Source organism: Salmo salar, chromosome 21 (genome assembly GCF_965601325.2).
Source record: "Salmo salar chromosome 21, fSalSal1, whole genome shotgun sequence".
In the NCBI taxonomy this organism is placed as follows: Eukaryota; Metazoa; Chordata; class Actinopteri; order Salmoniformes; family Salmonidae; genus Salmo; species Salmo salar.
Window position 1 is genome coordinate 44,109,078 of NC_138311.1, and position 26,652 is coordinate 44,135,729.

Here is a 26,652-nt window from a genome sequence, read left to right on the forward strand (position 1 = left end):
TGTTTGTGTGTTATTTTGCAAACTCATTTAAATGCTGTGTGGTTATGCATGTCTAGCTTCACATTCTGCCCCCTGAGTCAAAGCCTACAGCTTCCCTGTTAGACATTGTTATTATCCAATGGAGCGAGAGAGACAAATGCAGGATGTCTTTATTAGTGAATAAAAGCTTTTTCATCTTAGGAATCGTAGTTCCAAAAGTGTCATTCAGAAAGTGAAATGAGTTTGGCCCTAGCTGGCTGTATGATAACACATAAGCTAAAAAAAACGAATTTACAGATTTAATCTTGATTGATCTATGTAACCGATGTGAAATGGCTAGTTAGTTAGCAGTGGTGCGCACTAATAGCATTTCAATCGGTGATGTCACTCGCTCTGAGACTTGAAGTAGGGTTTCCCCTTGCGTTGCAAGGGCCGCGGCTTTTGTGGCGCGATGGGTAACGATGCTTCGTGGGGTGTCAGTTGTTGATGTGTGCAAGGGTCCCTGGATTTCGAGCCCGGGTTGGGGCGAAGAGAGGGACGGAACCTACACTGTTACATTGGTGCCGTGATCCGGATCATTGGTTGCTGCGGAAAAGGAGGAGGTCAAAGGGGGGTGAGTGTAACCGATGTGAAATGGCTAGTTAGTTAGCGGTGGTGCGCACTAATAGCATTTCAATCAGTGACGTCACTCGCTCTGAGACTTGAAGTAGGGTTTCCCCTTGCGTTGCAAGGGCCGCGGCTTTTGTGGCGCGATGGGTAACGATGCTTCGTGGGGTGTCAGTTGTTGATGTGTGCAAGGGTCCCTGGTTCGAGCCCAGGTTGGGGCGAAGAGAGGGACGGAACTTACACTGTTACATCTAGAAGAGATAATAGTTTGCTAGTGTGTATTCAACTGATGTCATCCATTCAACTGATGTCATCCATTCAACTGATGTCATCCATACTGTATTAAGATACATTCTGTTGGATTCTAGCTTGAAATATACTTATTCATGTTATTATACTAGAACTTATTGATTACTTTACACATATAAGGATTAAATATGTTGGGGTCAACGAAGGGTAGATAAGAACTAGGTGTATGGAAAGTTACTAAGTGAGGAAGTGGGAGGGCAGACAGTTTACATTCTGTCAAATCATGGTATTGATCAATCTCATGGCTCCTAAGGAGGGAGGCGAAGGGCAACAGTCTGGTCTCAGTCACTGATAAAGTAGGACAGCCAAGGATTAGGGAGGAGTGAGGAATTCGGACCGCTGTCAGGTCAGATGAAGTGACAAGGGACCGTCCTGTCACACAGATATACGTACATGCACACAAAGGTTCTAGCAGGAGGCGGGGCCATTACAACACCAGTGAGAGGAACCAATTAAGTTCCTGACTAGCAACAGCGATGTATTGGCTGTCTAGACGTGCAAGGAGTTGACTCCGCCTAGTAGGAGGGTATAAATATATGCACTTGTGTAAACATGTCTTTATCTTAGCAGCTGTTTAACCCAGAGGGTGAATATACTTGGTTTGAGCTTTTCCTAGTAATCCATTTGAGTTTTTACTCTGTTTGTTCAGAACCTAACAATCCCCCTTTGCCATACTGTATGGGTTATTGTGACCAGGGGTGAAAGTAAAAATTTTTTTTTTTAATATAACATTTACATAAGTATTCAGACCCTTTATTCAGTACTTTGTTGAAGGACCTTTGGCAGCGATTACAGCCTTGAGTCTTCTTCAAGCTTGGCACACCTGTATTTGGCGAGTTTTTCCCATTCTTCTCTGCAGATCCTCTCAAACTCTGTCAGGTTGGATGGGGAATGTTGCTGCACAGCTATTTTCAGGTCTCTCCAGAGATGTTGATCGAGTTCAAGTCCGGGCTCTGGCTGGGCCACTCAAGGACATTCAGAGAAAAATAAATATTCAATACTCAATTGTTAAATTAAAGTGCAATTTGAGGCATGATACCTTTTTCCTTTGAACAATAGTGAATGAAAAAATAGCCTGTGTCCACATCATCAAAACAAAGTTAAAAAAGAAAGAAAGCAAAGCAGACCTGAGCTTATAACTTCACATTATTTTTCTAAAAGATGAGGATGTCTACATTGTCTGGGGAGAGGGTAGACCTCTTTACAGTCACTATGTCCCCTGCCGTGGAGAACACCCTCTCACTAGGTAATGAAGTGCCAGGTACAGCCAGGTAGCATCTTGCCATCATGGCAATGTGAGGGCATTTACACTCATTGCTTTTCCACCATGCCAGTGGATCACCATCCACCGGAATGCTGCTTGCTGCCTTGTAGGATGCCACCTCCTCTTCGATGGTGTTGGCAAACATCTTGCCTGTGTCCTTGCTCACAAAGATCTCCCCGAAAAGCTCCTTCATGGCCAAATGATTTAGTGGAGGAAATGCCTCTGAGTCTGGTCCTGTTGGTTCAGTGGCTTGACCCTGCAGAAAAAATGACTTGATCTATTAAACTAACTCATTATTTGATTTCACATTTCATAGAACTATAATTGTGGCAATAACATTTAATAAAAGCCATTATTATTCAAAATAAAAAATGTATGATTCTAATAGCAATAGCATAGACTAAGATTAGACTGCACTATATTTATTATTTAAGTAATTCAGTCTTATTTATTTTTTTACCTCTTCAGTGGCCACAATCTCAGTGGTGAGATCACTGTATGTCCTCCGCCATAGGGCAGGGTCTAGGTAAGACAGGGACTTGAACAGACAGGGACTTGAACCTTGGATCCAGTGCAGTAGAACTATGAAGGTAGTCCTGTACATTAGGGGGGGTATCTGGGGTTCAGGTCCTCTCTAATGGCAGCCTTCACATCTCCAGTGATGGTGCTGTCTTCCTCACTTGGGGCCATGGATTGTAGAATCCTTGTTTTCAGAGGTAGGATCATGGACACAGACAGTGCAGTTTCAGTGCTCAGTAGGGTTGTAACCGTTTTGAGGGGTTTGAGCACCTGGAGGACCTCCTCTGCCACTTTCACGTCATCATCAGACAAGGTGACAATGTCTTTATTTTTTTCAGGGTCTTGTCTGTCAGTGCAGAGTATACAGCTGCCTGCTGCTCAAGATAGCGCTGCAACATGTCATAAGTGGAGTTCCATCTTGTTGTGACATGGTGTATGAGCTTGTGGGTCGGTAGCTGTAACATTTCTTGCTTGGTCTTAAGCACATGAGCAGCTGTTGTGCTTCTGTGGAAAAAGGAAACCACCTTCCTGATCCTCCCAAGGAGGCGTTCCATCTGGTTCACTGAGATTCCCCTTTGGGATGCTAAATTGATCACATGTGCAAAGCAAGCTATCTGCAGCCCCAGTCCAGCCTCTATCACTGCATTTACTTGGTTCTTGGCATTATCTGTGGTGGTTGGGATATTGCTATTGGGCCTCTAGCTTCCACTCTGCTACTGCTCCTAGCTGCTCCTAGCTGCTCCCAGCTGCTCCTAGCTGCTCCCAGCTGCTCCCAGCTGCCCCTAGCTGCTCCCAGCTGCTCCCAGCTGCTCCCAGCTGCTCCTAGCAGTACCTGCGCCAGATTTGTGTCTGTGTGACTCTCATAGAGGGGGCGTGTCTGTAGCACCGTACTTCGCATCTCCCACTCCTCTGTGGTGTAGTGAACAGTCAGTCAGGTAGCTTTCTGTAACCCTGGAGGTCCAATCCTCTGTGGTATAGTGAACAGTCAGTCAGGTAGCTTTCTGTAATCCTGGAGGTCCACTCCTCTGTGGTATAGTGAACAGTCAGTCAGGAAGCTTTCTGTAACCCTGGAGGTCCAATCCTCTGTGGTATAGTGAACAGTCAGTCAGGTAGCTTTCTGTAACCCTGGAGGTCCACTCCTCTGTGGTATAGTGAACAGTCAGTCAGGTAGCTTTCTGTAACCCTGGAGGTCCACTCCTCTGTGGTATAGTGAACAGTCACAGTCACGTAGCTTTCTGTAATCCTGGAGGTCCACTCCTCTGTGGTATAGTGAACAGTCAGTCAGGTAGCTTTCTGTAACCCTGGAGGTCCACTCCTCTGTGGTATAGTGAACAGTCAGTCAGGTAGCTTTCTGTAACCCTGGAGGTCCACTCCTCTGTGGTATAGTGAACAGTCACAGTCACGTAGCTTTCTGTAATCCTGGAGGTCCACTCCTCTGTGGTGTAGTGAGCAGTCACAGTCACGTAGCTTTCTGTTACCCTGGAGGTCCACTCCTCTGTGGTATAGTGAACAGTCAGTCAGGTAGCTTTCTGTAACCCTGGAGGTCCAATCCTCTGTGGTATAGTGAACAGTCAGTCAGGTAGCTTTCTGTAACCCTGGAGGTCCACTCCTCTGTGGTATAGTGAACAGTCAGTCAGGTAGCTTTCTGTAACCCTGGAGGTCCAATCCTCTGTGGTATAGTGAACAGTCAGTCAGGTAGCTTTCTGTTACCCTGGAGGTCCACTCCTCTGTGGTGTAGTGAGCAGTCACAGTCACGTAGCTTTCTGTTACCCTGGAGGTCCACTCCTCTGTGGTGTAGTGAGCAGTCACAGTCACGTAGCTTTCTGTTACCCTGGAGGTCCACTCCTCTGTGGTGTAGTGAGCAGTCACAGTCACGTAGCTTTCCGTTGCCCTGGAGGTTACCTTGGAGGTACACCCGTCTGTGGTGAGGGCAAGGATGCCTTGGATAATTCGTAGACAATTTTGATATTTTCCTGTTCATAAAGATCTGGCACGATCTTCCTACTGAAGTGGGTGCGCCAGGGGATTTCGTAGCGTGGCTCAAGCACTTTCACCATATATTGAAACCCTTTGTTTTCCACAACATAATATGGCCTCATGTCTGCAGCAATAAACATCCCAATAGATTTGGTGATGGCTTCAGCCCAGTCTAATTCTGCAGCAAAGGGCTGCTTAAATGTCGCGGTGAGAAGTTGTCTCTTGGCTGAGTTGGCTCCCGTCACTGACACACCAGGGTGATGACGCTATAAATGTGCATGCTTCCATGATCATACGGCTTTCTTGTGGCACAATGCCTACACACCGTAATGGTGTTGTCCACCACCCTTCTTCCGTCATCATATTTGACAGGGAAGCCAAAATGCTCCCATACATGAGACTTAAATGAAGCGGGAGGCTTTTCCAGTTCTTCAGTTCCTCCGCTAGCCATGGTTGGGATTCAACATGACCCATTCACGTGAACAGTACACACAACTGCTTTTTTTTTTTAAATCATCACATCAGGCTTCAGAGTAAAACACAGCACGCATCTGTCTTGTCTTTATCTTTTCACTGCAACTCTGCATTAAGGTTAAGGGAATTATTACTTTAAAAAGTAACAGCGGCAGTTAAACTGTATTTCACACTATGATGGTTAAACTTTGCAATTGATCCGCTGTTCACATGCGTGCCGAACTGTGGGGGGTGATCCGTAGGGATCACGGATCAACTACGGTCCGTAACACCACTAGAACTTAGGGTCGTTGTCCTGTTGGAAGGTGAACCTTCACCCCAGCCTGAGGTCCTGAGCGCTCTGGAGCAGGTTTTCATCAAGGATCTCTCTGTACTTTGCTCCGTTCATCTTTCCCTCGATCCTGACTAGTCTCCCAGTCCCTTCTGCTGAAAAACATCCCCACAGCATTATGCTGCCACTACCATGCTTCACCGTAGAGAATCTTGTTTCTCATGCTCTGAGTGTCCTTTAGGTGCCTTTTGGAAAACTCCAAGTGGGTTGTCATGTGCCTTTTACTGTGGAGTGGCTTCCGTCTGGCCACTCTACCATAAAGCCCTGATCGGTAGAGTGCTGCAACGATGGTTGTCCTTCTGGAAGGTTCTCCCATCTCCAAAGAGGAACTCCGAGCTCTGTTATAGTGACCATCTGGTTCTTGGTCACCTCCCTGACTGTGTTCTTGGTGACCTTCAATGCTGCAGAGTTTATTGGTACCCTTCCCCAGATCTGTGCCTCAACACAATCCTGTCTCGGAGCTAATTCATTTTAGAATTTTAGAATAAGGCTGTAACGTAATAACGTGGAAAAAGGGAAGGGGCCTGAATACCTAACGAATGCACTGGAATCTCAGAGCCTACACCAAGGCAGGACATAGAAACCCAACAATCTATTGATGAAACTAAATAATGAACAACAATTAGTCTTCTGCATGCCATGGCCTAATGCCAATAGTTCCAAATTAAAGAGTTTTAATGTTTGTTCTTGGGTGAAGAGTTTTACGACAGGTCTGATTTATAACGGGAAACATTATTATTTTTTTTTTAACTAGGCAGGTCAGTTAGAAACAAAATCTTATTTACAATGACAGCCTAGGAACAGTGGGTTAACTTCCTTGTTCAGGGGCAGAACTACAGAACAAACCCCCGTCAGCTCGGGGATTTTATCTAGCAACCTTTCGGTTACTGGCCCAACGGTCTAACCACTAGGCTACCTGCCGCCCTAAAGTTACCTGCCACCCCAAAGTTACCTGCCACTCCAAAGCTTATAAATCTCAATATATGTTTGTGCGTGTGCAGACTTTTCGGTTATCAATGAGGGCCCTGATGTGCATGCAGGATTATTTATCCTGCTTGTTTTGCCACTCCACCTATCAGTGATTCAACTGGAGCATCAAAAACAACCCTGACAAAGTCATGTAACAGGTGGACATGTTGTGGTTGTACATAAAGGGATATAATCAGGATGAAACAGCCTAATATTCATACTGACAGTGTCCTATTACACGGCTGTTATGGTGAACGCTGTTCTCTCTGTCTCAGGTGGGTGGATGGCTGGATGACATTAGCTGGATTACATGGTGTTCCAAAACATTGTGTGAATATGGACCCGAACCAGAGGATGAGGGACAGGGCTTAATAACCCTTGAATCGTTCTGGAGGCTCAGGTTGTGTCGTGAGGACACAAGCATACACTCACACTCACGGAAACACACAAACACACACACACACACACACACACACACACACACACACACACACACACACACACACACACACACACACACACACACTTCTGTTTGATGATCTCTAAATGGTTTCAGCCCCAGGCCTCACTAAACTTTACTACATCTCTCTTCTCCTACCCCAGAGGGCTGTAAAATGCTAATGAATATGCAGGGACAACAAAGCGCAAAACAACATTGAGACTGTCCTCCATTTGGCTGTGCATGTCTTTGGCTTATTTATCCAAGTAGCAGCTATGTAGCCCCTGTTCCCAACACACACACATCATTCACCTCTTCACTCTCACCAACCTTTTTTATTATTTTTATTTTACATTTATTTAACTAGGCAAGTCAGTTAAGAACAAATTCTTATTTACAATGACGGCCTACCCCAGCCAAACCTGAGCCAATTGTGCACCGCCCTATGGGGACTCCCAATCACAGCCGGATGTGTTGCAGCCTGGATTTGAACCAGGTACTGCATTGACACCTCTTGCACTGAGATGCAGTGTCTTAGACCGCTGTGCCACATGGGAAATGCCACCCTATTCCCTAGCTATGATATTTTGGATGCACCCAGTCTCTGTAGCCTCTCACCTCCCTTCTTGTAGAAGACCAGCTCGGTCTTAAACTCGCCCCTGTTGTCCAACACCCCCTGGATCTTCGCCGTCAGCTGGTCGCTGGTCTCCGGCCCGTACAGGAAATGACATGCACAGCTCTTCTGCATCAGCTCGGCGCGGGCGTAGCCGGTCAGCTCACAGAAGCCATCAGAACAGTAGACGATAGGGTAGAGGGACTGCACCTGGGCGTTACCCAGGACAAAGTTACTGTCTGAGGGAGGGAGGGAGGGAGGGAGGGAGGGAGGGAGGGAGGGAGGGAGGGAGGGAGGGAGGGAGGGAGGGAGGGAGGGAGGGAGGGAGGGAGGGAGAGAAGGGAGGGGAGGAAGAGGAAAGAAAGGGAGGGAGGGAGGGAGGGGAAAGAGAAGAGAAAGGGGGTTATATAACTGAAAAATGGACACACAGGAAATACTGTAGCTCTCAAACAGTCTATTATCAGCTCAGATCATTTGAGTTTCAGGTTAGTTTTCATTCCAGCAACTTTTCATTTTGTTAGCCGCAGGGAATCATCAACCATGTATTAGGACATCCTTACTGTGCACCAGAAACGAGAAAGTAATCATAACAAGAGCTGAGGCAGCAGGTAGCCTAGTGGTTAGAGCATTGGGCCAGTAACCGAAAGGTTGCTGGTTTGAATTTTGGAGCCCACTAGGTGAACAATCTGTCAATGTGCCTTTGAGCAAGGCACTTAACCATAATTACTCATGTATGTCTCTCTGGGTAAGAGCGTCTGCTAAATGACGAAAATGTAATCTCCAGACAAGCTGAGAAAAAGAAACATAAGGGAATGGCCCAATGTAAAGAGACATGCCAAAATGTCCTGTTCTTTCATTAGAGTTTCATTGAAAAGCCAGAACAGATTTGGTCATTCCACTAACAATGCCTCATGCAGGGACAAACATGCCCTGGCTTGAACCTCTATTTGATGTGTCTGGTCTCTTCCTGTGAAGAGAGAGGAAGTGTGTGTGTATGTGTTTGTCCCTTCTCTATTCATGAGAATGTTTTCCTGCAGCAATCAAATGGAAAAAAAAGCTTCCTTAATTGAGTATTGCTTTCTGCCCGGGTGTTCATATTGATCCATTGATCACAGGGCTCCTGTGGGAGCTGCTTGTTTAAATATTTCATGGTGTAATGGTTTTGGAGTTCTGCTGTGTGCTCTGTGTACTGTGTAGATGGAAGATGTTCAATGGAGGCACTCAGTTGATTTGAGAGCTGTAATGAAGTGTGGGGAGAAGGGAACTCATCATAAACAGGATGTCAACACACCTGATTATATGTGAGAAGGGGGTGTGTTGGGGGGGTGATGAATGTGTAGAGAGAGAGAGAGAGAGAGAGAGAGAGAGAGAGAAGATAACCTCTCACATTTTGTTTTCCACATCTTTCTCACCCTTCTCTCTCTGTGTGTGTGTGTGTGTGTGTGTGTGTGTGTGTGTGTGTGTGTGTGTGTGTGTGTGTGTGTGTGTGTGTGTGTGTGTGTGTGTGTGTGTGTGTGTGTGTGTGTGTGTGTGTGTGTGTGTGTGAGAGAGAGAGAGAAACAGGAGAGAGAAAGTCACAGTCAGATAGAAGCCAAAAAGTGGAGGTAGGGTGGGAGACAGTGGGCGGTAAAGCATAGCTGGCAGCTCTGATCTGTTGGAGCCAATGAGTTTAGCCATCCCTCAATGTACCGGTTAAGGTTTGTGCTGTCTCCTTATATCTCCTCATATCTCTCAGAGTGCGTCCCAAATGGTGCACTATATAGGGAATAGGGTGTCATTTGGGGCATAAGCTCAGTGTGGTTGTAGTATTAGGCCTATATGGTCTGCCTGGGATAGGACTCCCTGGAGCACACTGATCACTCAGAGAACTCTCAGAAGACAACCAGATGGCCCTCAATGATTTAGCCAGCACAGCACAGCACAACACTGATCACTGGCCTGGGGAGAGGAGTGGAGCAGGCATCAGGAGTGTGTATGTGAGAGAGAGAAAAAGTGAGTGAGTGTGTGTGTGTGTGTGTGTGTGTGTGTGTGTGTGTGTGTGTGTGTAGGTTAAGTACTGTTCAAAGGGATCAGCCCATCAGTCAACTGAGGAGAGCCATCAAGTGCTATGCTAACAATAACGCCAACCAGGAGACAGCAATCTGTGTGACCACTCTCCTTGTGATTTAGAGATGTTTAGCAGTAAATCCACATCAAAACTGCTCCCATTACAGTCCTGAGACAGTCAAGTAAACATCCAGTCATTGGTTTCTTAAATAATCAGCGTCTAGTTGTTTACTTTGATCACTTTTAGCGCTTTGCTAGCTGTTGCCTAGCTACAGTTTCTGTATTAAAAAGCACGATCTGCTAATTGCCTTGATCGTCATCCACATCGCTCTCTTTTTCTTCTCTCGCTTTCCTCTCTTTCTGACACCCTCTCACTCTCTCTTCGTCTCTCTCTCTCTCTGTCTTTCTCTGTCTCTCTCTCTCCTCATTACTGATGCTGTAATGTGATACAGATTCAGACATGACTGTACTGGAGTAATTGATGTCTCTAACATTCCCTGTGATACTGCTCAGTGCTCTTCCTCTATTCCTCTCTTTCTCCTCCTCTTTTTTCCTCACAAGAACCATTATTTTATGAGGGTAGAACCCTTTTGAGTTCCATGTAGAACCCTTTACACAGATGGTTCTACATGGAACCCAAAATAGTTATACTTGGAACCAGAAAGAGTTCTACCTGGAACCAAAAAGGGTTTCCCTATGGGGACAGCCGAAGAACCCTTTTGGAACCCTTTTTTCTAAGAGTGCAAGTTGTTGTTACAACTAAGGGTTGGCCCATGTACACCAAGTCTATGTTTCCGCAACCCCAGGCAGGCAGCATTCACTACCTAACACCTCCAGTCAAGCCAAGGCCATATACAGTGCCTTCAGAAAGTATTCATACCCCTTGACTTATTCCACATTTTGTTGGTTTACAGCCTGAATTCAAAATTGATTAAATAGATATTTCTTCTCCCCCATCTACAAACAATATACCATAATGATAAAGTGAAATACAGAAATATCTTATTTACATAACTATTCACACCCCTGAGTCAATACATGTTAGAATCACCTTTGGTAGTGATTACAGCTGTGAGCCTTTCTGGGTAATTCTCTAAGAGCTTTGCACACCTGGATTGTACAATATTTGCACATTATTCTTTAAAAAATGATTCAAGCTCTGTCAGGTTGGTTGTTGATCATTTCTAGACAGCCATTTGCAAGTCTTGCTATAGTTTTTCAAGCCGATTTAAGTAAAAGGCCACTCAGGAACATTCAATGTCGTCTTGGTAAGAAACTTGAACCAGATTTTCCTCTAGGATTTTGCCTGTGCTTAGCTCTATTCCGTTTCTTTTTATCCTAAAAAAAAACTCCCATGTCAAGCATACACATAACATGATGCAGCCACCACCAACAGATATTGTACTCAGTGATGTGTTGTGTTGGATTTGCCCTAAACATAACGCTTTATATTCAGGACATAAAGTACATTTCTTTGCCATTTTTTTTCCAGTTATACTTTAGTGCCTTGTTGCAAACAGGATGCATGTTTGTATTGTGGAGTAACTACAATGTTGTTGATCCATCCTCAGTTTTCTCCTATCACAGCCATTAAACTGTAACTGTTTTAAAGTCCCCGAGCGGTTTTCTTCCTCTCTGGCAACTGAGCTAGGATGGACGCCTGTATCTTTCTAGTGACTAAGTTTATTGATACACCATCCAAACCATGCTCAAAGGGATATTTAATGTCTGTTTTTTTTTTTTTTTTACCCATCTACCAATAAGTGCCCTTTTTTGCGAGGCATTGGAAAACCTCTGGTCTTTGTTGTTGAATCTGTGTTTGAAATTCACTGCCCGACTGAGGGACCTTACAAATAATAGTATGTGTTGGGTACAGAGATTAGGTAGTCATTCAAAAATGATGTTAAACACGACTATTGCACACAGAGTGAGTCTATGCAACTTATTATGTGACTTGTAAAGCAAATCTTTACTCCTGAACTATTTAGACTTGACATAACAAAGGGGTAGAATACTAATTGACTCAAGACCTTTCAGCTTTTCATTTTGAATGAATTTGTAAAACATTCCAAAAACATAATTTCACTTTGACATTATGGGGTATTGCGTGTAGGCCAGTGACGCAAACTCTCAATTTATACCATTTTAAATTCAGGCTGTAGCATAACAAAATGTGGAAAAAGTCAAGGGGAGTGAATACTTTCTGAAGGCAATGGAAGTATGGTGACAGAGGGCAACCTTGTTTTACGCCTCTTTTTAACAAGACTGTGTCTTTGTATTGCCCCCCTGGTTCCTGCTTCAGTAGGAGAGAGATCAGTTTCTCTTCCGTGTGTCTGACAGTTTGCCATTTATATAGGAGTAATTAAAACATGATTGTAATGGATCTTTCAGTAGTTCATAAAAAGCTTGCTATACTGTGTCTCTATTAGAATGCCATCAAGGCTAGGGGTTTTCCCTGTCTGAAAGGAATCAAATGCCAACCATAGTTCATCCTGTGTAATTAGGCTTTTACAAGTTTTTGTTTGTGTCACCGATTGTTTAACATGATTATTGGGAGAAGGATATCACAAAACTCATCAGGAACTTGACGAGAACATTTGTTTAAAATATTTTACTTTCTCATTCAAAATCTCCTTTGGTGAGATAAGGCTTTCTCCATCATTTGTAACTGTTTTCTGTAGATTATTTTTGGTTGTTTCTCTCTGTGGGTTATTTTTGGTTGTGTTTCTATGTGTGGGTTATTTTTGATTGTGTTTCTATCTGTGGGTTATTTTTGGTCGCGTTTCTATCTGTAGGTTATTTTTGGTTGCGTTTCTATCTGTAGGTTATTTTTGGTCGCGTTTCTATCTGTAGGTTATTTTTGGTTGCGTTTCTATCTGTAGGTTATTTTTGGTCGCGTTTCTATCTGTAGGTTATTTTTGGTTGCGTTTCTATCTGTAGGTTATTTTTGGTCGCGTTTCTATCTGTAGGTTATTTTTGGTTGCGTTTCTATCTGTAGGTTATTTTTGGTCGCGTTTCTAAATTGAAGGCTTAGGAAAAACTTTTTAGATCAGTGAAACCCGATCTTTGATAATAATAAACAAATTGAAACACCCTTAGCTAGTTTAGTCTAGACATTAATAATCAGTGTTGGGACAGTGGCGTGAAGTCTGTGTTAGATCTATAACCCACGGGATGTTATCACAACTTAGTTTGCAAACACTGCATGAAATATGTATTCAATAAATAGACTGCATATTTAACGACCCAGGCGTCCTTTTTACACATGATATACATTTTTATGCTGGGTGTGTGAACTGCGTCGGTCTCTTTATTTACTTACATAACTTAGTCATTGGACCTGCCTTTCCCTGCATTACGGATGTGTGATGTGTGTATACACCGACACTTGAGGACTATGTGGTTAAGCTCTAACCATAGGGGTATTCTTATAATATTAAGTCACTGGCTCCTTAATCCCTGTCTGCTCTCTCTCTCTCTTTCTCTCTCTCTCTCTTTTAAAATAACCATTCATATACCCCTCAAAATACCTCACAAGAGAGGCATAATAAGTCATATCAAACTGTGTAGAACTGCAGGAAATGCTACCCCCTAGTCTACTGTTTGTGGGGCGTGATACTCTATCTGAGTCCAAACAGACAATTCGTATCAAGCCCCTCTATCTGAGTCCAAACAGACAATTCGTATCAAGCCCCTATATCTGAGTCCAAACAGACAATTCGTATCAAGCCCCTATATCTGAGTCCAAACAGACAATTCGTATCAAGCCCCTATATCGGAGTCCAAACAGACATTTCCTATCAAGCCCCTATATCGGAGTCCAAACAGACATTTCCTATCAAGCCCCTATATCTGAGTCCAAACAGACAATTCGTATCAAGCCCCTCTATCTGAGTCCAAACAGACAATTCGTATCAAGCCCCTCTATCTGAGTCCAAACAGACAGTTAGTATCAAGCCCCTCTATCTGAGTCCAAACAGACAATTCGTATCAAGCCCCTCTATCTGAGTCCAAACAGACAGTTAGTATCAAGCCCCTCTATCTGAGCCCAAACAGACAGTTAGTATCAAGCCCCTCTATCTGAGCCCAAACAGACAATTAGTATCAAGCCCCTCTATCTGAGCCCAAACAGACAGTTAGTATCAAGCCCCTCTATCTGAGCCCAAACAGACAATAAGTATCAAGCCCCTCTATCTGAGCCCAAACAGACAGTTAGTATCAAGCCCTTCTATCTGAGCCCAAACAGACAGTTAGTATCAAGCCCCTCTATCTGAGCCCAAACAGACAGTTAGTATCAAGCCCCTCTATCTGAGCCCAAACAGACAGTTAGTATCAAGCCCCTCTATCTGAGCCCAAACAGACAATTAGTATCAAGCCCCTCTATCTGAGCCCAAACAGACAGTTAGTATCAAGCCCCTCTATCTGAGCCCAAACAGACAGTTAGTATCAAGCCCCTCTATCTGAGCCCAAACAGACAATTAGTATCAAGCCCCTCTATCTGAGCCCAAACAGACAATAAATATCAAGCCCCTCTATCTGAGCCCAAACAGACAGTTAGTATCAAGCCCCTCTATCTGAGCCCAAACAGACAGTTAGTATCAAGCCCCTCTATCTGAGCCCAAACAGACAGTTAGTATCAAGCCCCTCTATCTGAGCCCAAACAGACAGTTAGTATCAAGCCCCTCTATCTGAGCCCAAACAGACAATTAGTATCAAGCCCCTCTATCTGAGCCCAAACAGACAGTTAGTATCAAGCCCCTCTATCTGAGCCCAAACAGACAATTAGTATCAAGCCCCTCTATCTGAGCCCAAACAGACAATTAGTATCAAGCCCCTCTATCTGAGCCCAAACAGACAGTTAGTATCAAGCCCCTCTATCTGAGCCCAAACCGACAGTTAGTATCAAGCCCCTCTATCTGAGTCCAAACAGACAATTCGTATCAAGCCCCTCTATCTGAGTCCAAACAGACAATTCGTATCAAGCCCATATATCTGAGTCCAAACAGACAATTCGTATAAAGCCCCTATATCGGAGTCCAAACAGACAATTCGTATCAAGCCCCTATATCTGAGTCCAAACAGACAGTTAGTATCAAGCCCCTCTATCTGAGTCCAAACAGACAGTTAGTATCAAGCCCCACTATCTGAGTCCAAACAGACAATTCGTATCAAGCCCCTATATCGGAGTCCAAACAGACAATTAGTATCAATCCCCTCTATCTGAGCCCAAACAGACAATAAATATCAAGCCCCTCTATCTGAGCCCAAACAGACATTTCGTATCAAGCCCCTATATCTGAGTCCAAACAGACAATTCGTATCAAGCCCCTCTATCTGAGTCCAAACAGACAATTTGTATCAAGCCCCTATATCTGAGTCCAAGCAGACAATTCGTATCAAGCCCCTCTATCTGAGTCCAAACAGACAGTTAGTATCAAGCCCCTCTATCTGAGTCCAAACAGACAGTTAGTATCAAGCCCCACTATCTGAGTCCAAACAGACAATTCGTATCAAGCCCCTATATCGGAGTCCAAACAGACAATTCGTATCAAGCCCCTATATCTGAGTCCAAACAGACAATTCGTATCAAGCCCCTCTATCTGAGTCCAAACAGACAATTCGTATCAAGCCCCTATATCTGAGTCCAAACAGACAGTTAGTATCAAGCCCCTCTATCTGAGCCCAAACAGACAGTTAGTATCAAGCCAAGTCCAGTAGTGCACAACAGTAACTAATCTAGTAAACCTATTGATTATCTATTGATAAACTTGGATATTCCACACACCAAGTTAAACAGGTTCTTTATTAGCCTCATGTTAAAAGACAAAGGATGGAACACTAGATCCACTGAGCTCCATGATGAGCACCCCACTGCTGCTGTCCTAGACGGATCAATGGACCTAGTCTTCTGTGGCTGTCTAGCCCGGTGGTGTCCAGAGACAGGGAAAGGAGGGAGGGGATCCATAATGAGATGAGGTAAACCAGGAGGGGAAACAAGGAGAAGGGACTGAAAAGACAGCCTCTGGTGGCTATGCTATCAACCAGTCTATACTGGAGATCTGTTGGCTCTTCGCTATCCCTGGAGGTAGTCTCTGTCTGTCTGTCTGTCTGTCTGTCTGTCTGTCTGTCTGTCTGTCTGTCTGTCTGTCTGTCTGTCTGTCTGTCTGTCTGTCTGTCTGTCTGTCTGTCTGTCTGTCTGTCTGTCTGTCTCTCTCTCTCTCTCTGGGTAAGGTAGAATGAGTGTACTATACATGTGGATTGACATGTGAGCAGTTCATTTTACATGTTCAGAGACAAAGACATCAGGATTCTAGGCTACTGTCTTTTAAATAGCTGTGCAGGATTCCAGTCCCATTGAAACAGACTGCATTTTGTGATATGAGCCATACTACTGGTGGTGTGTGTGTGTCTGATGCCTGACTGGCTAGATATTGGTTTGCCTGGTAATCAAAGCACTTTTGAAGGATACCTCTGCAGCAGCTTTGAAAAGATGAAAGCTAGGGGAGGGCTGTTTGACCACAGAAAGTGCATCTCACACACACACACACACACACACACACACACACACACCACACACACACACACACACACACACACACACACACACACACACACACACACACACACACACACACACACACACACACACACACACACACACACACACACACAATACTCATGCATGAGTCTGCTATGGTGCACAATGTCAGTGTGTGTGCTTGTGTGTGAGAGAGAGAATCAATGCAGATATGCAGTGGCATCCAAAAGCATTGAAAGCAGAATCCCTAAACCATGGGCATCTGCCTTGAAAACCAACATGCACATTAGAATGTGAGTGTTTTTCAGTTTGAAGCGTGTCCCTGGACTGTCTGTTTCTAAACACAGAAGGTATAAAACTGGGGACTGGACATTAGAGAACAAGCAATTTCTCAGCACTGAGCGACTGGTAAGAGCAGGGTGGGTGAGCTGTGTGTCAGTTAGTCTTATTACCAAGCTGGCTGGCCTGGGTTGCTGTGTGTGTGTGTGTGTGTGTGTGTGTGTGTGTGTGTGTGCTAGCTAGCCTGGTAGTGAATTATAAGACCCCATCATCACCCCCCCCCGTCCCCCCCCCCCCCCCCGCCGCAAGTTCGTGCTGAGCAATTGACCCACCACACTGTCCTCCTCCCCTTCGAGTCGTCCGCCAGGCTTCCTGCACAATGGCGTGCCAGCATAGTTAACGGAAACCAAGTCTTTCTGAGTCTTTGGAGCTTTCACCAAATTGTGCAGAAAAACGGTGTATGGCTCGGAGCTTCATTATCTGTTTGCAACGCACATTAGCGACATCTGCTGGTCAACAATAAATAGCAGCGTGTGATTATCAGAGACATTTTTCTTCTCCACTGTTTTCATCAAAACTCTGTGGTGCAGCGGTAAGTTGTTGGCTTTAGTAGCCTATAATCAGTTGGAATATTAGGTTTGCATCTTACATCATGCTTCCCGTCATGCTTCTCTCCACTGCCTTATTTCTATTACAGCATATTGGAAGACTGTCAATCATACCCAGCTCAATGTAACATCGATAGGTTTAGCTAGGTTACTACATGATACTCAAATTTTCCCTACACCCATCATGAGGTTGATAAAACCTAGCCTGTGAATGACAGTTTACAACATTGGTGCACAGGTCGAGAGAAAAATTTGAGTACTCAAGGTGACAGACTGTCACGCCCTGACCAGGTGAACTCGGGTATATTGGGTCAGGGTGTGTCATGTTAGGTATTTTTCATTGGTTTGTGTTTGGTTTACGTTTTAGCCTTGTGTAGGCTCTAGGTGGGTTATTTCTAGGTTGGGTTCTGTCGATTCCCAATCAGAGACAGCTGTCGCTAATTGTCTCTGATTGGGATCACATTTAAGTTGCTGTTTTCCCCACGCTGTTTGTGGGGTGTTGTCTCTTTGTTTGAGCACGTAACGTAGCTGCATTTTTCTTGATTTTTGTGTACATGTTTAATTCCAGTGTGTTGAATAAACATGTGTTCGCTCCCAGCTGCGTTTTGGTCCGCTTCCTCTTCACCAGGCGACGAACGTTACACAGACAGTGATACATTTAGTACCGCCTGCACACTCTTGCCTGCATCTAGCTGATCTAGGATGTAATCATTAGTCCATCAGTTGCAAACAAGAGTTTCTATTGGACAAATTCAGGTATGTTTATCCCCGTTCTGTTTGCTGAAAGGTTTTTCAACAGAATTGGTGGAATTACAGTTTTTCTCCATTGGTTTGGCTCATTTCTTGAAACAGAAATTACATTCTCAAAACTACATGGACAAACCTCCAAACCACTTGGCAATTGTTCACAACAGAATTGAATTTCTCATTAATTTCATCAAATTGCAAATGTCTAAGTACATGTCTCAATGTCTCAGTACATATTTGCAAATTATTAAGTACATGTAGCCTACATTTAGCACAATTTCCAAGTGAATAGATCTTATCGATCTAAACTGATTGTTGATTGTTGTTCGCTCCAAAACGTGTCAGCGTCATTTCATTGTATAAGTCATCACATGCACAATAGTCTGTTCAATTGTCAAAATTAGTCAAGAACATAATACCATGAATACCATATATGAATCCCTTGGAACATTTGATAAATGTATTACAGCAATTGACAGTCAGGTGAAACTAGACTAACGAAGGAGGAGTTTCACACATCTCAGATGACCAATCAAACAGTATGTTTAGTTACCTGACAGGTGCTGTCCATGACTGTGAATGCTGCCAAACACGTATGTAAAGAGCTTGACCATGCAGGACCAGTACAATTTCTGAACATGGAGGCACCTGGCCAAGTAAATGAACAAGGGCAACTGCCTGCTCGAGGAAGAGGAAGAAGAAGAGGAGGAGGAGGAGGAGTAAGGGTGCATGGTGGTGGAATAGGGGGAAGAGGCCGAGGAGCACGAAGACACCATGCTGTCCCGGATGAAATTCGGGCCACAATTATAGACCATGTCATCAAACATGGCCTCACAATGGCGGAGGCAGGTCACCGATTGCAGCCTAATGTTCCTCGCTCAACAGTCTCCTCCATCATCCAAACATTTCGCAGGGAAAACAGGTATGTAGTCAGTCAATGATGGAATTATATGTTGTATAGGACAGGACACTGTGCATAGAGCAAGAAATATATTTATTTACACATTTACCTATTAATTTAGTGTGTGTGTGTGTGTGTGTGTGCGCGATAGGCCTACAGTAATATCTTACCTCAATGGGATGTTATGATACTAAAAATGACAAGAAAAACATTGGAGAAAATAAACTATGGAATAGTTTATTTTCTACAGTATTGATGATACAGTTTACAGTAGTATTCCAGTCACTGTGCAGTGACGCATTAGAATTGTGGTAAAGTTACTGTAAGTAAAACAACAATACAATTACATAGGTAACTCATTCTGTAAGGAATACATAAGGTATACATTACGAATGGAGTGTTGTCCTTTGACATCTATATCTAGGATTGGACGACAACCTTGCACGGGTGGCAGAGGAAAACTTCTCAATGAACAACAAGAACAAGAGATCTGTAACATGGTGATGGCAAATAATGCCATCACATTGAGACAGATCCACGCTGCAATCCTACAAGACAATGCCATATTCCAAAATGTCAACTCTATAAGCAACTCCACAATAGACCGGATATTGAAGAAGCATCAGATGACAATGAAGCAAATTTACAGGGTACCATTTGAGAGGAACTCTGATAGAGTGAAAGAGCTGCAGTACCAGTATGTACATGTAAGTCAGTACCCACTTTACCTGATTTGTGTATCCAGGTAATCCAGGTATGGAAGTATTTGATTTATCTGACTTCAACATTTCGCCTAAAAACTGCAGCTTACTGTATGATGCAATTATCATTATAATCATTATTTTGAAGAATATAACATACAATAAGAAAAGGGGTCAAAGAGCTGCAATTAGTGCCTCCCATGTAAATCTATCTAATACTGTGGGTTTTACTGTAACATTTCAGTAAGTCTAGTCATTGATGATTTCCCCCCTCCCCTTTCTGTCAAATACCCCCTGTAGGACCTCTGCATAGGGGTACATGTACCCCAGGTTTGGAACCACTGGAGTAGTGGCCAGTAGTATATTGAACTTGTGGAGAACATAGAACATTCCTGTGTAATTGTCTGTAACTGTAGTGTATGACTCTTCTGTATGACTGATTTGATGTTTTCTTTTTTTACGCTATTGTAGAGAATAATGGCATTGGAAGGAAACGAGACCCATCACATCCTCGTGTTTGTGGATGAAGCTGGCTTCAACCTGGCCAAGGGCCGAAGACGTGGCCGTAATATTATTGGCCACCGGGCCACGGCGGATGTCCCAGGCCAGCGAGGGGGCAATATAACTATGTGTGCTGCCATATCTGAGAATGGTGTGGCCACTTACATCCCCAGTCTTGGCCCATACAATACACAGAAGCTCCTCATCTTCTTGGACCGCCTTCATTTTGATTTGATCCCTGAAAATGAGAGAGGTCTCGTTGGGTCTCACCTACTACAATATGCCATTGTATGGGACAATGTGAATTTCCACCGTGGCCCGCTCATCAGGGCCTGGTTCACTAGATGGTCATGGTGTTCCTACCACCTTACTCTCCTTTCCTCAATCCTATTGAGGAGTATTTCTCCGCTTGGAGGTGGAGAGTGTATGAGCATCGGGCTCAAGATCAGAGGTCCCTGCTCCATGCAATGGACGCTGCGTGTGAGGATATTACAGGAGATCAGTGTAGGGGATGGTTGCGACATGCACGCCGTTTCTTCCCTCGTTGCATCGCAAGGGAGAATATACGCTGTGATGTGGACGAGAATCTGTGGCCAGACAGACAGCAGCGTGTGGATGGCCAGGAGGGTGAGGATGGTGGCCAGGAGAGGGAGGGTGAGGACAGCGACCAGTGAAGAACTATTAGTTGTGAAACTCCAGATTTATTTACAGCACTGTAGGCTGCATATAATTTTCATAGTTTTTTGTTTGTGTGTTTATATTACAGTAAATTATGCTGTATACATTTTCTTTTTACTCTGATGTATGGAAGTTACTTTATGTGTGTGAATGATAATGGTTACAATTTCCTTGGCAGTATGAGTGCAATGTGTGATGTCAAACCTTTGAGGCTACTCTTACCCTAAAATCCTATTTCTTTTTTTCAGTTTTATACACAATTGTATTCTGTTAGCTGGACAAAAAACAGTACAGTAACCATTGTCAATGAAGGACTGGGCTAAGACTGAAAGGTGGACATGAGGGATATTTCAATGGTCCTCTGCCATAGTGACAAAACATCTAAACATTTTGACTTGCAGTGCTTACACAATGCCAAAGGGACGAAGCATTTTGGGGGCACTGACTGTTTAAATGAGAAGGAAATGTAGTTTTGGTTAAAGCACCAAGAGTGTTGAGAACGTCCGGTCTGTTTCAAGAAATGAGCCAAAGCAATTGAGAAGGATCTTTGCCATTTTCGGGGCACTGACTCTTTATATGGGAAAGGAATTTAGTTTTGAAGCATGAGTGAACAGTTTTAGGAGAGATATGAGCTTTTGCAAGTGAGCTATAGTGTTGTGCTGAACTGTAAGACTGTTTTGCCAAATGATCTTAGAGTTTTGAGAATGTAATTTCTGTTTCAAGAAATGAGCCAAACCAATGGAGAAAAACTGTAATACACCCCTGAACACACGCGAACAGAAAGTATGTGAACCCTTTAGAATTACCTGGATTTCTCCATAAATTGGTCATCAAATTTGATCTGATCTTCATCTAAGTCACAACAACAGACAAACATTGTGTGCTTAAACTAATAACACACTAATTATTGTATTTTTCTTGTCTATATTGAAAACATTCACAGTGTATGTTGGAAAAAGTATGTGAACCCCTAGGTTAATGACTTCTCCAAAAGCTAATTGGAGTCAGGAGTCAGCTAACCTGGAGACCAATCAATGAGACGAGATTGGAGATGTTAGTTAGAGCTGCCCTGCCCTATAAAAACACTCACAAAATTTGAGTTTGCTATTCACAAGAAGCATTGCCTGATGTGAACTATGCCTCAAACAAAAGAGATCTCAGAAGACTTAACATTAAGAATTGTTGACTTACATAAAGCTGGAAAGGGTTACAGAAGTATCTCTAAAAGCCTTGATGTTCATCAGTCCACAGTAAGACAAATTGTCTATAATTGGAGAAAGTTCAGCACTGTTGCTACTCTCCCTAGGAGTGGCCGTCCTGCAAAGATGACTGCAAGAGCACAACGCAGAATGCTCAATGAGGTTAAGAAGAATCCTAGTGTCCGCTAAAGACTTACAGAAATCTCTGGAACATGCTAACATCTCCGTTGATGAGTCTACAATATGTAAAACACTAAACAAGAATGGTGTTCATAGGAGGACACCACAGAAGAAGCCACAGCTGTCCAAAAAACAAACATTGCTGCACGTCTGAAGTAAGCAAAAGTGCACCTGGATGTTCCACAGCGCTACTGGCAAAATATTCTGTGGACAGATGAAACTACAGTTGTTGTTTGGAAGGAACACACAACACTATGTGTGGAGAAAAAAATGCACAGCACACCAACATCAAAACCTCATCCCAACTGTAAAGTATAGTGGAGGGAGCATCATGGTTTGGGGCTGCTTTGCTGCCTCAGGGCCTGGACAGCTTGCTATCATCGACAGAAAAAGTTTATCAAGACATTTTGCAGGAGCATGTAATACCCTGACTACACCGCTCGCGTCGCGTGCGCAGGCGTCGCAAAAAAATTTAGAAATCTATGTTATTCAATTATTGCACCCACACTGCTCGCGCGTCAACGAGCATCTGCGTTGCCAAGGGCTAAAATAGAAGTCAGTTCTATTTCTGACGCAGATCGCGCTGAAAGTCCTGCCTCTCCCATCTCCTCATTGGTTTATAGAAGCAGGTACCCACGTGCCATCTCCTCATTGGTTATATCCACGTGGATGATTGAAGATGAACTGTGTTGCCAGTCGTCGTGGTAATACTATGAAAGTTTAGATGCCAATCACCATATAAGTTCAAAGATGAAAAAGCCTGGAAGGAGAAGAGATGACTAGAAACAATTTGGTTGACCGTTTTATGTGTGGATTAATTGTCGGAGTAGAGGACCTTGTGCGTTTCAGGTAAAATAACAACTCAATGTTTATATCCCAGGACAAATTAGCTAGCAACAGCAAGCTAGCTAAAAAGGACAAATTAGCTAACAAGTGCAAGCTAACTAGCTAAATTGTCATAAATGTTTAATGCTTTTCGACCTGTCCCCAAATGAATGTCATTGGTTCAGAGTTTTTTTTGATATTTCAACCTGTGTGTCGTGATCGCGTTTGGTTGTGGGGGGACAAAATAAATGTATGCACGATGGCGCATGCACGCAGCCAGTTTGGGTTCTGTGTAAGGCTATCTGTCCACCAATTGAAGCTCAACAGATATTGGATGATGCAGCAGGACAACAACCCAAAACACAAAGTAAATCAACGACAGAATGGCTTCAACAGAAGAAAATACACCTTCCGCACAGTCCCGTGTGGCTCAGTTGGTAGAGCATGGTGTTTGCAACACCATGGTTGTGGGTTCAATTCCCATGGGGGACCAGTACGGGGAAAAAATGTATGAAATGTATGCATTCACTACTGTAAGTCGCTCTGGATAAGAGCATCTGCTAAATGACTAAAATGTAAAATGTTCTGGAGTGGCCCAGTCAGAGTCCTGATCTTAAACTGATTGAGATGCTGTGGCATGACCCCAAGAGAGCAGTTCACACCAGAGATCCCAAGAATACTGCTGAACTGAAACAGTTTTGTAAAGAGGAATGGTCCAAAATTCCTCCTGACCGTTATGCAGGTCTGATCCGCAGCTACAGAAAACATTTGGTTGTTATTGCTGCCAAAGGAGGGTCAACCACTTATTACATCCAGGGGTTCACATACTTTCCCCACCCTGCGCTGTGAATGTTTACACGTTGTGTTCAATAAAGACATGAAAACGTATAATTGCTTGTGTGTTATTAGTTTAAGCAGACTGTGTTTGTCTATTGTTGTGACCTAGATGAAGCTTAGATCAAATTTTATGACCAATTTATGCATAAATCCAGATATTTTCAAAGGGTTCACATACTTTTTCTTGCCACTGTACAAACAGCATGATCACTTTTGCTCGCTGTATTCCTTCTCGCATCAACATGCTCTCCTCCTCTCACCTTGTCCCTTCACTTGTGGACTTCAGTGCACAACACATCAGCTGTCTGTGACCAGGCGAAAACCTTTCCAAGCCAAACCTGCTTATCATAATCGCTACACACAGCCTACCTACATCGTCGTAGCTACTAGAACTAACGCGTAAGTAAACCCGCTACAATCATGCAGTACAGTGTAGGCAGCAAGCAGTTAATTAGTTACACCGGCAGGCTCCGGTGGCAATAAATGAATAAAACCAAAAGCTTTCTCTTTGAGTCAACTACTCACCACATTTTATGCATGGCATTGCTAGCTAACTGTAGCTTATGCTTTCAGTACTAGATTCATTATCTGATCCTTTGAGTGAAAAACACGTCAGTTCATGCTGCAAGAGCTTTGATAAGTTGGAGGATGTCCTCCGGTTCTCATAAACACTGTGTAAGTCTATGGAAGGGGGTGAGAACCATGAGCCTCCTAGGTTTTGTATTGAAGTCAATGTACTCAGAGGAGGACGGAAGCTAACTGTCCTCCAGCTACACCATGGTGCTTTCCTACAGAGGGATGTTGAGGCTACTGTAGATCTTCATTGCAAAACAGTGTGTTTTAATCAATTATTTTGTGACATGGATATATTTTGTATAGTTTTATCTAAAAAGGATACATTTCTAAATTTCACTATTTAAATTTGTATGAAATTCACAATGGATGGTCCTCCCCTTCCTCCTCTGAGGAGCCTCCACAGCCCTACCCTTACAATAAGTGCCATGGGGTCTTTAGTGATCACAAGAGTCAGGACACCCCTTTAACATCTCATCCAAAAGACAGCACCTTGGGATCTTTTTTTAAACCAGTGGAAAGAGTGCCTCCTACTGGCCCTCCAACACCACTTCCAGCAGCATCTGGTCTCCCATCCAGGACTAATCCTGCTTAACTTCAGAGGCAAGCCAGCAGTGGGATGCAGGGTGGTATGCTGCTGTTTACATGCTAGATGCTACGCTCAGGGGCTTTCACATTTGGTTTGGACCAAGTCCTGACACCAGACTGTTCTGTTCTCCTAATCAGTACATGTACTGTCTCTGTCTGTCTGTCTGTCTGTCTGTCTGTCTGTCTGTCTGTCTGTCTGTCTGTCTGTCTGTCTCTCTCCCCTCTCTCTCTCCATGGAAAATCTGATCTTTATTGTTAGATTCTCTATTGCTACCGGTATGTGTGTGTCCATGTGTGCGTATGTCTAATATGTATGTTTATGTGTGTATTATCATTTGGGTGGAGTGGCACACTCCAGTCTCCATATCCGATCCTTTTGTGTAAACCCATACCCACCATGTGCTTTAACTTGGCTAACACACCATTAACGGCTCGTTAGGATGTTGACTGGTGGTAAAAAGAAGTTGATCATTAACCCTGTGGGCAAGTCGGTTGTCATAGCAACCTCTGGCTTCCCGGGCCAGTGGTGTGACCAGGGTCAAGCTCCAGTCAGGTAATGGCAACCGCTGCCTTCCCGGACCAATGGTGTGACAAGGGTCAAGCTCCAGGCAGGTAAAGACTCACTCACTCACACAGCCAGTCTCCTTCAACTATCTCCCAAACCCATATATTTTCACTACACCTCCTCAGCCTCGGTGTTTTCTGTTTCCTGCTATATCCGGCTCCCTGTTGCTGCTGGCTTATCGGGGAGAAGGAAAGCAATGAAAGCCAGAGAGATACAGTGGGGGGAAAAAGTATTTGATCCCCTGCTGATTTTGTACGTTTGCCCAATTTCAAAGAAATGATCAGTCTATAATTTTAATAGTAGGTTTATTTGAACAGTGAGAGACAGAATAACAACAAAAAAATAAAAAATAAACGCATTTAAAAAATGTAATAAAAAGATTAGCATTTTAATGAGGGAAATAAGTATTTGACCCCTCTGCAAAACATGACTTAGTACTTGGTGGCAAAACCCTTGTTGGCAATCACAGAGATCAGATGTTTCTTGTAGTTGGCCACCAGGTTTGCGCACATCTCAGGAGGGATTTTGTCCCACTCCTCTTTGCAGGTCTTCTCCACGTCATTAAGGTTTCGAGGCTGACGTTTGGCAACTCGAACCTTCAGCTCCCTCCACAGATTTTCTATGGGATTAAGGTCTGGAGACTGGCTAGGGCACTCCAGGACCTTAATGTGCTTCTTCTTAATGTGCTTCTTCCACTCCTTTGTTGCCTTGGCCGTGTGTTTGGGTCATTGTCATGCTGGAATACCCATCCACGACCCATTTTCAATGCCCTGGCTGAGGGAAGGAGGTTCTCACCCAAGATTTGAAGGTACATGGCCCCGTCCATCGTCCCTTTGATGCGGTGAAGTTGTCCTGTCCCCTTAGCAGAAAAACACCCCCAAAGCATAATGTTTCCACCTCCATGTTTGACGGTGGAGATGGTGTTCTTGGGGTCATAGGCAGCATTCCTCCTCCTCCAAGTTGAGTTGATGTCAAAGAGCTCCATTTTGGTCTCATCTGACCACAACACTTTCACCAGTTGTCATCTGAGTCATTCAGATGTTCATTGGCGAACTTCAGACGGGCATGTATATGTATTCTTGAGCAGGGGGACCTTGCGTGCGCTGCAGGATTGCAGTCCTTCACGGCGTAGTGTGTTACCAATTGTTTTCTTGGTGACTATGGTCCCAACTGCCTTGAGCTCATTGACAAGATCCTCCCGTGTAGTTCTGGGCTGATTCCTCACCGTTCTCATGATCATTGCAACTCCACGAGGTGAGATCTTGCATGGAGCCCCAGGCCAAGGGATATTGACAGTTCTTTTGTGTTTCTTCCATTTGCGAATAATCGCACCAACTGTTGTCACCTTCTCACCAAGCTGCTTGGCGATGGTCTTGTAGCCCATTCCAGCCTTGTGTAGGTCTACA

General features: G+C 43.9%; 1 protein-coding gene across 1 annotated transcript in view; it reads right to left on the reverse strand.

Annotated features, from left to right (window-relative positions):
- The window catches only part of LOC106562645 (voltage-gated delayed rectifier potassium channel KCNH8), a 305,465-nt gene that overhangs the window by 187,074 nt on the left and 91,739 nt on the right, over positions 1–26,652 (reverse strand). The window contains exon 2 of the mRNA XM_045704813.2: positions 7,486–7,719. Coding sequence (XP_045560769.2) covers positions 7,486–7,719 — 234 coding nt within the window. The remainder of the gene's footprint in view (positions 1–7,485; positions 7,720–26,652) is intronic.